We start from the raw sequence: 10,813 nt of genomic DNA, 5'->3' as shown, positions 1-10,813 counted from the left end.
GAGGACCAGCATCACTACAGCAGCCTCCACCTCCATCTGTGCCTGCCACAAGATTAAGATACACCTCGGTACAAAGGCCGCCATCACGATCAACCCAGCCAGCAAAGAAGTCTCGCCTAGCACACCTCCCTCCCGCCGACACAGCCACCAGCAGCCCATGCACCATCACCCCCACCTACACAGCAGCCAGACCCACTGTCTTGGAAGACAGACAAAGACCATGGCACTGCTCCCCCTGTCTTTACATTTATAATGAATAGTTGGTTGAGAAAGTTCTGATATTGTCAGGATTCGTACGGTCATTAAAAACCTGGAAAAGTCATGGAATGCAATATTTTTCCCAAAGTTTTGGAAAAGTCATGGAAATATAACTAAAGTTGCATCAAATATAATTTATATGTTATCTAATCGCCGAAATAGTAATACTTATAATGATAATAAATACTGTATCGCATAATGAAACGTAAAATGGCAACTGTGGCAGTATTTAGCTGGTGAGAGATGTTTACAATCATGCCCTCTAGTCTAGCTACTATTTGATATAAAGATGCCAGGGAAGTGCAGTTTCAACAATGTATGGCTTCTAAAGGATAAGTACCAATTGTGGTTATCAAAAGACATTGACCCAAGACGTGCTAAATGCAAACTGTGTTGTAACATATTCGATATTTCGAATATGGGCGAGGCAGCGCATGCTAGCCACATGAAAGAGTCGTTTTTTTTTATCATGGAAAAGTCATTAAAAATCATTGGTGAAAAAGTGTATGAACCCTGTATTGTAAATATTGAGATTTTACAGATAGAACAATTTACTCCAAATTCTAATTTACACATTTTCATTTTAGACATGAACAACACATGTATATAGGCCTATAGTGTAATTCATATATTTCACTGCTTTTGTGAACCAAAAACGTTGGTAAACCAAATCTGAAACACCAAAAAAAATGGATGACGTGAGTACATCTGTATTTTCACAAGAGATTTTAAGTTTTCCAAAAATCTGATTTCTAAGCTAAGTATCTCATAATACAGGGCTCTAAGGTGAGTGACATTGCATTTCTAGCAAGACCAGAGACTGAACATTTTGATATGTAACACCCAGAGGTTGCGCTAGACTTTTTTGCTGCCCGTCATTTTTGACGGACAGGATCGTAACATTTCCGTCAAAATCCATTATTACCCGTCGGTCTGTACACAACTGACGGGGGGAGAGCATGCTCGTTCGTGAACTGTTACGGCCCCTACACACGGCGGCGTGCGTTGCCGCTTCAACGCTTCTGCCCATTCACTTTGAATGGGGTGACGTCACGATTCGCCGAACTGCATTGTGGGAGCAAAGCGTAGCTTCTCTCGCGGTGCTCGCTGCAAAAATAGAGCAATGTTCTACTTTTGCCGCCTCGACGGAGGCGTCAGCCAATCAAATCCCGCGTATGCAAATCTGACAGTAAAAGCGCTAGCCAATCAAACCGCGTGTATATTGGGAGAGCCAGACCGCAGTTATTTCCCATATGTCAAAAAATGGAGGAGAAAATTATCGTGGCGGTAGGGAATCACCCTGTACTATATGACCAGTCCCTCTTCACATACAGGGATACAAACCGGAGGAGCCAGGCATGGGGGGAGGTGGCAGAGACAGTGGGTAAAACTGGTAGGTTTTCACCTGTTTGGGGAGTTTATATCCAGTGTACTTCGTTTGAATGGACAGCTAGCAAGCATAGACAGTATATTTAGCCAGCATGGATGTAGCATGAATGCTTTGCTTTGTATGTCCGGGGCGGGACATTCATGTGATTGGTTGTTGGTTGCATTGCTCGCGTTGACTCCCCAAGCTCAAGACACGCCCACCGCCAAGCGGCAACGCACGCCGCCGTGTGTAGGCTCCGTTAGCGCCGGTGTTATGCACGCCCACTGCACCTCGCGGTAGCGCGCCACAGCGTAAAGCATAAACTCCCAGACATTTCAATGATTTGTACGGCAAAGTTAGGTCTGGAAACGATATCATTTCCTTTTTGGTGGCCATCCATAACAAGACATAACACCGGAGCCCTGCTGCGGGGAAACTTTGGCACTGTTCTGAGTTTGTTCTAATCCGTCAAAATGACGGACTGCTTTCAGATTTTTCCGTCATTGTTAAAAAAAATCCGTCATAGACGGAAAATATTCGGTTAACGCGACCTCTGGTAACACCATGACATGTTATAAGAAGTACATTTAAAAAGGTGATTTAAGGAGACATAAATACCCTTCACTTCAGTAAGATAAGGTAAGGTAAGGCGATTTTATTTTAAAAGACAATGAAGGCAGGTTATATTGGTTGATATATTTATTATATTGAAAGCCAAATTAATACATAGTCCCCTGAATCTGGAATAATGTACAATTTACAGCCTCACAATGTCAGGAACTTTTCATCTACAGATTGCTTTGGTCTGGCTTTGCTCTTCACTGATTGGTTACTGAAACTTTGAACTTATTCGTGCATAGTTTCGCAACGGGTGGGGTATATAATGTGTGTCTGCTGTATTTATTCTTAAATGTCTTTTATTTTGTAAAACACTTTGAATTGTCGTGTGCTGAAAGGTGCTATATAAATAAACTTTCCTTGCCTTGCCTTTTGTCCTATCACCGTTTATATACCAGAAATGTTGGTCTGACATTGAGCAGGATTTAAAAAGGGAAAACAATATAACTTCCAAATAAATCATTTGTTTTCTTTTTTAAAAGGTGATAGAATAGAAAAATGTTTTAATTGTGGACAATTCTGTAAGATTTGCGATAACAAACATTATGAAGATGAAGAAAATAAAAAAACAAATGAGTATTTCACACATTTTATTTGAAATATTACTTTTTGTTGTATTCCTGGTATCAACGGTTGTCATGTGTGTATATTGTATGATGTGACGCTCGTATTTTCTTAAATAAATAAAAAATAAATCTTATGTTGGTCTGCGGTCAGACTTATACTACATGGCAGGACAGGCTGGGGCTAGTCAGGTATCATGCTCATTTCAGAAGATATCTCTGCAACATAATATATACATGTTTTTGATGTAATGTTAACACTGTACCCATTCACATTCTGTTAATAATGTAAGGTTGTTTTAAAATGTTTGTAACTACAATTCTGCATACCCTACACATTGTACCTTTAACAAAGCTTTCCTACCATGCAGGTCAATGCGTTACAAATGCATGCACTAGCTTTTTGTGTCTCTGCATGCTGTAGTGCTTGGGGAAAGCCTTGCCACAGATATGGCAAACAAATGGTTTTTCTCCCGAGTGTGTTTTAGCATGAGTATTGAGAAAGCACATCCTTATGAAGCCCTTTCCACATATGTCACATTTATAAGGTCTCTCTGTGGTATGATGAATGAGAACATGCTTCTTCACTTCAGGAGTTGACCTGAAGTACTTGTCACATTCAGGCACTGTGCATTTGAATGGTCTCTCTCCCGTATGGATTAATTTATGTCTGGCGATCGTTGACGAGGAGACCATCTTTCCACAGTACGGGCACGGATGACGGAACAATTCATTAAAGTGTTTGGTCCTCTGGTGTTTTTTCAGGGCTCCTTTCTCTTTAAAAGATTTCTCACACTCGGGGCAAGAGTATTTCTTCTCATTTCGAGACTCGCTGTGTATCAAGTTGAGGTGGCGCAGCAGGTTAGACTTCTGGGAGAAAGTCTTCCCGCACTCTGCACAAAGGTAGGGTTTCTCTCTTGTGTGGACTCTCTGATGGGAAGTGAGATCTCCGTCTGTTTTGTATCTCAAGCCGCACTGAGCGCACTGGAACGGAAGATGACCCGTATGTTTCCACTCATGTGTGATTAAAACACGCAGCTTAGATACAACCTTCGGACAATAGCTGCATTTAAAAGGCCGGCTGATTTTATGGATGTTTTCACAGTGCCTGGACAAGGGCTTAAAAAGAGTGAAGGTCTCCTCACAGCGGTTACACTGAAAAGGGGTGTGAGAAGCCTTGTGCCTTGCCAATGTCGCTGCATCTCGTAACACCTTCCTACACACACTGCAGTAGAGTTCATTGTGGGTGTGTTTGTGCCTATTCAGGGAAACTTTGTACCTGAAGGCCTCTTCACATTTGTCACATTTGTAAAGATTCATGACTTCTTCTGGCTTCTGTAGATCAAACTGTTGTTGACCGTACTCAAAGCAGGTTCTATTGAAATGCTGCCTGAAGGATGAGTAGAGTTTGAACCTGCTGTCGCATTGGGGGCAGGCGTATTCCCCCAAAGGAAAGTGGCTTTTCATGTGGGCTCTCAGGCTTGTATTCACAAGCTCCTGGCAGATAAAACACTGGACTTTCTGAGTCTTTTTTGTAATGCTGGCTTTGATGTCAGAGGTGCCCTGGTTTTTGCTGGTAGACAATATATTTTTAGGACCCATGAAGGAAGTGTCCTCATTTGAGCAGCTGGACAAAGAATCCCCGTCAATAGGACGACTAACAGGAGTCCCAAAGGAAGACCCTTCACCAGAGTAGTTAGACCATGAACCAGTCTCACTAAGACTGCTGCTAGGAGTCTTAAGGCCCAAGTCCTGATCAGAGTAGTAAGACCATGAGTCATCGTCACTGCAATGATTGATAGGAGCCATATATAACGAGTTGCTGAAAAGGCCTGACTCCATGTTGTCAGAGGGTTTTGTTTTCCTCGAAGCTGATTTGTAGGCAGGGGGGGCCTCTTTGCAGAGACCTCTCTTCTCTTCCAACAGAATCGTTTTCAGTCGCTTCCCTCTGTTTCGTCTCACAGGCCGAGACTGCATAGGCATGTCCAGTCTTTTAAGCAGGACACTGCATCGTTTAAGAGGTAGAGGACCATCCTCCACTTGACTTTGAAGTAGGCCTACAGTTTCTTCATGTCTTGTAAAATGTCCCAAAAGCACCTCTGTCTCATTGTCCCCCAGAGTCCAGTTAGTTTCATCAACCTTTAGCTCCCTTGTCCGATCTTCTGTGGTTGCGTTTATTTTTCTCTGTGTGGTATGGGACACTGTTGAATCTGATAACGTCACATTATCCAAGATGTTGGCTTGTGGTTCGTCTGTCTCACTTCGTTGTGAAGCGGGAATTTCCAGAACTGAAATAACTCTGGCGTCTTCCAAGGAAATATCTGAAAAGATTGTATTTTGCAAAAAAACACTTAATTTAAACACTCACTGTTGACAATTATCATTCATTAATCAATGAGTATGCTGAATTAATTATTTACGAGCCAATAGAGAAAGTACGTCGTATATACAACAAGTGAATCATTCAGAGAAAAACGTGGACTCTGTAAAGCTGCATTCAATTGTTTTGTTTGTTGCATCTTGTTTGCTCACTTAGGGGCAGCATAACCAGCATAAAACACAGGACTGACATCATCACCTTATAAAGCTCTCAGCCCATTTACAGATGTTTACAGAATAGAGCACTGTGTTCATTTATATGGAATGTTTGTATGAATGAATATGATTTTGAATCTTTGTTAGCTCGGGTTTGGTCTTTACGAGCTTCTGAGAGAAATACCATCTTTAGGCAAAGCAAGCGTCTATACATATACATATACAAGCGTCTATACATATACATATACATATACAAGCGTCTATACATATACAAGCGTCTATACATATACATATACATATACAAGCGTCTATACATATTGAATTTCAGTTTACCCAAAAGCACGAGGGTGAGGAGATCAAATTCAAAGGTCAACCAAACTAAAGCCATGTGTTATAAAATAATAAAGGCTTGCCGTTGTGATCCAGAAGGCTGAGGTCTTTGTGATACTGCAGCAGGGTTTGCAGCCCCTCGCATTGAGACACAGAATCCATACATTCCCCCAACACTGAGGACACATCGCCAAACGTGGAGGCAACCTGAAGAAAATGAAAAATAAGCAATGATAAAAGCATGAACATATACAAAATGTTCATGTACCGTAACACTGCATGTCTATTCCTAATGTACCTGTTGGAAAGTTTGAAGAGGAAGAATCTGTTCCAGTCTGGACAGAAACTTCCACATCAAGGTTTGAAGTATGTCATCGTATGTGGGACCAAACTGTTCCGGGAAAACTTTCTGAAATAAATGACATTATTTTATCTATTTTTTAAAAGTGGAAACTATATGAATACCACAATGACTGAGAAGCTAAAATATTTCAAGACACACAATGTAGTCTGATATCAATATAGAGAGACACAGAGTTTACAATCATTCAGTATACATTACAGAGAACACTAAATACACTACTATCATTCAAACAGAGGTCATCCAACAAACACTGACCCGATAGAAGTGTTCTCTTTCATCAGCATTCTTCAGCAAGCTCTTAATTAGATCCACAAATGTTGCGTGTGGCTCTACCGTATTGGCTGCACCAGCCTGCAAAACACAACATTAGCAGTTTTACATTGTCGACTCTAATGTATGGTTATGGTAAAACAGTGTTATCTGATTTTTGACAAAGTAATCCAAAGTCGCAACACTTCAAACTCACATCCATTGGCCATGCCTCCATGAGCATCTGCACTCTGTCCAGGTGCGGCTGAACCAGCTCTAAGTCAGCAGTGGCTTCAAAGTGACATAGCCCCAGGACGAGCTGAAACCACATCAGTGTTTCAGAATAGTGGAACAACATACTTCCTCTACAGTTGGCCAAATCTTTTAATGCATTTCTTTGTGCATAACTATTCTTATTAAAAAGAGAAACCCAGTTTCACCTGCGCTCTGAGGCCCAGCAGGAGTTGGGTTCTTTGGTGGGTGCTGAGTAGCTCCGGAATAATGTCTGTAACCATGGAAACAAACTCTTCGAGCATCCCATAATCCGCCACAGTTTTGTGCTGTAGTGTTTGCCAGATGGCCGCTGATAGCAGCCTGACTGGTGGGACGAGGAGTCGCAGGGTGGAGAGTGGCAGGGGGGGGGCTGGAGGGAACATCACATGCTGAGGTCATTACTAAAGAACTGAGAGAACTTCCAAACTCAGGTTCAGACTGCACCTCGGCCATACATATAGCTATGTTGCAGCTTCTGAACACACGTGGTTAAAAGCAGTCACTTTAGATTAAAGCATCAGCTAAATAAACAGAACTTCATGAAACCGAAAATCACATTGCCATGGATTATTTAAATATAATATTAGAAGTAAATGTTAAAAGATAGAAAGAGAGATACGCAGGCCCTTCCTCCCTGCAGCAGTCAGACATCACGGCCCCCTGTAGACCCCTGCACATTTAACAACAAAGATAAAAACACCTCTGTGGTGCAATATCACTTCATTATTATTATTATTATTATTCTTATTACTGGCTCTATCTCTTGGTTAGACTATTCAACTACTTCTGTAAATAACTATGCAATATGTAATTCCACTTTTCCTACTGTTACCTGGCTACAACCATACTCTTTTGCTGTCCCTCTGTGGGAGGAATACAGATATTCTGATTAAGTAAATATTAAAATATAATTTAGAAAATCTGGCTGTTAATAAAACGGTACAGTGAAGCCAGGTTTAAGTCAGCGTTAGTTGAACTGTAGTGTTTGCCAAGGAAGTAACGTTTTTAATAGTTACTCACAGCCCTCTGAGACAGGACCCTCCATCCGGGTCACACAGAGCTGAGAAACAGCTGATCGGAGTCTTCTTCTTTCCCTCCTCCTTCTTCTTCTTCTTCTTCTTTTTCTCCTTCTGCGTCTGCGTCTGCTTCTGCTTCTGCTTCTCCTCCTCCTTCTCCTTCTCCTTCTCCTTCTTCTTCTTCTCCTTCTTCTTCTTCTTCTTCTTCTTCTTCTTCTTCTTCTTCTTCTTCGAGGTTTAGGAATAGCGCAATACCGCCACCTTCTGGACTGGAGTTTGGATCAGTCGGTTGGCAGATTAAGAAAAAACAGTAAATTGTCTCTAGAATTCTGGTTGTTCTTAAGAACTTTTTTGACCTAATTTCTTCTCGTATCTTTCCTTGAATGAGTGTTGAAAACATCGCCCTTTTTCATTATGCCCCATAATCAGCCAATAATGGTCATGAGATATCAGACATAATGTATCATAATGAAAAGGAGTAGGGGCTGATCCCCCTGAGTTCCATTATCCTCCTCATAGCTAGACCATATTGCTGTTCCCATCTTAACTTGAAAATATCTATCAAATAAAAGGTTCAATGCTGTCTCTACATCAGCCAACACTGCCATAACTGAATCTATTTCCAAACAAATGAGTGAATTACATATTATATTGTAACAATGACTAGGCAGCACGCTCACAGACCAAAGGAACTGGTATTGACACTTTTAGCAGGGCAGCCCTTTGGTACTGCATGTGATACCCTTAACCTGAGATGTATGCAATAGAATCCTATACATAGTTTTTCTCTTGGTAAAAGGCTCTGAATACTGACAGACGTGTGTAGAAAAAGAAATCGAAGTTTTAGATAACAGTGTAGCGGTGGTAGAACAAATGACTTCCTAATTCCACTCTGGAGGAGAAGGTGTCATCACACACATGTGTTTTAGATTTCTGACTTTAAATATGTGTTTCATAATCTGTGTTTTACATCATACATCGTGCAGAAAATGGTTTGTCCTACATTTTTTTTACTTCAAAATGTTAATTACTGACTTTCATTTTAAAAACCTGAGCAAAGGAATCAATAATCTAAGACATGAGAAAACCCAACTCATTATGAAACAATGTCATGTATCATTCTTATTTTAATAACAGGAGTGAACATTTTCCAAATTCATCTTTATATCTCACATTTGCCCTGGCTCTTAAGCAAGCAGATGTATACACAGCTACAGATTAAGCAGTAAAATGCTGTCACTAAAATATTAAAATGATATCCATTAAATCTGTTTTTGATTCAAATTAATAATGAAATAACATTTTCTAATGATTATTTCTGGAATATGTTCTACACATTATAATTATTTATTTCGTCATGCCATACGGAGATAAAAAAAAAAAAATAGTGACAAATACAGTAGCCTACATGTTGCATGATCTGCAAATAAAGAGAAAGAGATTTACAAATATCAATCACAATTGAATTGGTTTGCAGGGTTAGAGAAAGGACTTTGCACGGTAACAATAGCCGCTTTCACACCGCAGGACTTTCCCTGGTACTTTGGTTCTTTAGTTCCGTTAGTACCAATAATGTTGCGTTCACACCGCCGGCACTACTAAGTGCCGGGAACTCTTTTGGCCATTTTCAGTCCCTGCTAGAGAGGTGGTACGAACCTGGTGATAAAAGAGTGCCAATTTCTATTCTATTTCTATTGGCTGGGCGAATTGCAAACCACGCCCCGTTAGACTCTGAATTTTCTTTGTTAGGCAGCCATTTCTTTCCTCGCTACAAAACCACATCCACACCTGAGCGAGTAGTTTTTTTGTACTTTAAAGCAGTTATGACCACACGTACTACAACGCCGGAGCGGTGGAATGGTGAGGAAGTGTCTGGCAATTTACTCTGAGGACGGGATGCAGCAGCTTCTACAGAAAGCAGTTCCCAACTCCAAATGTTTTGAGCGATGTTCACAAAAGCTACTTGAGCTGGGAATCGTGCACAGTGCACACGGATGCCGGGTAAAAATAAAGAAACTCAGACAGGACTATACAAAAATTAAAGACCACAATAATAAGAGTGGTAACGATTTTCTATTGTTATTATATATATATTGCCACTGTACTGACACCTAACTTGCACTAAGGTGTGTCTGCTGCTATATATATTACCACTGTTACATTGTTTTGAAACTACTTACACTTTATTTTACATTTCACACTTTTATTTAACTTCAATGTACATGCATACGACACACCTAGAACAGCGTGATGCCTTATTGTTATGTCTTGACTGTGCAATAAAACAAACAAACTGGCGAAGCTTTATTTATTGTGTCCCACCCCAAATGTGCAGAATAGAAGAATGTGAGAGCAGACAGGTGTCGGTGGTTGAATGTATCTACAATGTTGCAACCTTGTGCAGCAATGGCAGGGGCAGAAACACAAGTCTTACACACATAAACACAAGTCATTTATCATGTCATTTGTTTTAGATAAATAAGGGAAAAACACCAAACAAGGGTTAATGTCCTTTTCCAAAATCAGCCTGAGGGGGTAATATATAATAAATACATATAGATAAAGTCCATTGTTATAATGGGGTATTTTATTTGTAAATTACCCTTATGAACTCCATCATGTCTGAGGTCGGAAAGTAAACAAACGCCTCATACAGCGGGTGGGCTTTATACCCCCTCCCCCCCCCCCCCCGTGTAGTTCTTCTTCTCTCGTTTTTTTTTGTACTCGCCGTGAAGTGGTTTTGCGGCCTGCCAGTAAACCCAGAGAAGAAGAAGACGAAGTGACGTCAGCGTAATCTTGCCTCAGGGAAAGTACTGCGGTGGAATGCGATTGGCACTAGCCCCCTGGCGGATTCAGTGCCGTGGTACTTTAGTGCCGGCACTAAAGTACGGAGAGTCCTGCGGTGTGAAAGCGGCTACTACTGAATCCACCAGGGGGCTAGTGCCAATCGCATTCACACCGCAGTACTTTCCCTGAGGCAAGATTACGCTGACGTCACTTCGTCTTCTTCTTCTCTGGGTTTACTGGCAGGCCGCAAAACCACTTCACGGCTGTTGTGGAAATAATTATCATAAGACGCCAATTAGTAACATACAGGACAAACCTCGATGTCTGTTTACCTTCTTTAAGGACACAGGCGGCTTAGCCAATAATGTTATTGTTCCCATTCTGTGACCGGTCAATACTGGGTCACAGATGGTCTGTGTTGTGGGTACACTGGGACACTTCCTTCTCTGTA

General features: G+C 41.1%; 1 protein-coding gene across 1 annotated transcript; it reads right to left on the bottom strand.

Moving 5' to 3' along the window:
- Nucleotides 1-2,818: 2,818 nt before the first annotated feature.
- LOC117540961 (zinc finger protein 567-like) lies at nt 2,819-7,765 on the bottom strand. Its single transcript, XM_034207952.1, has 7 exons — nt 7,580-7,765; nt 6,727-6,929; nt 6,504-6,605; nt 6,293-6,388; nt 5,972-6,082; nt 5,757-5,880; nt 2,819-5,129 (listed from the first exon to the last, which is right to left on the bottom strand). Exons 1-7 carry the CDS (start codon nt 7,602-7,604, stop codon nt 3,181-3,183), a joined length of 2,610 nt encoding a protein of 869 aa, XP_034063843.1. The 5' UTR covers nt 7,605-7,765; the 3' UTR covers nt 2,819-3,180.
- Nucleotides 7,766-10,813: the final 3,048 nt, after the last annotated feature.

Source organism: Gymnodraco acuticeps, unplaced genomic scaffold (assembly GCF_902827175.1).
Source record: "Gymnodraco acuticeps unplaced genomic scaffold, fGymAcu1.1, whole genome shotgun sequence".
In the NCBI taxonomy this organism is placed as follows: domain Eukaryota; kingdom Metazoa; phylum Chordata; class Actinopteri; order Perciformes; family Bathydraconidae; genus Gymnodraco; species Gymnodraco acuticeps.
This window is presented reverse-complemented; position numbering and strand designations above follow the sequence as displayed.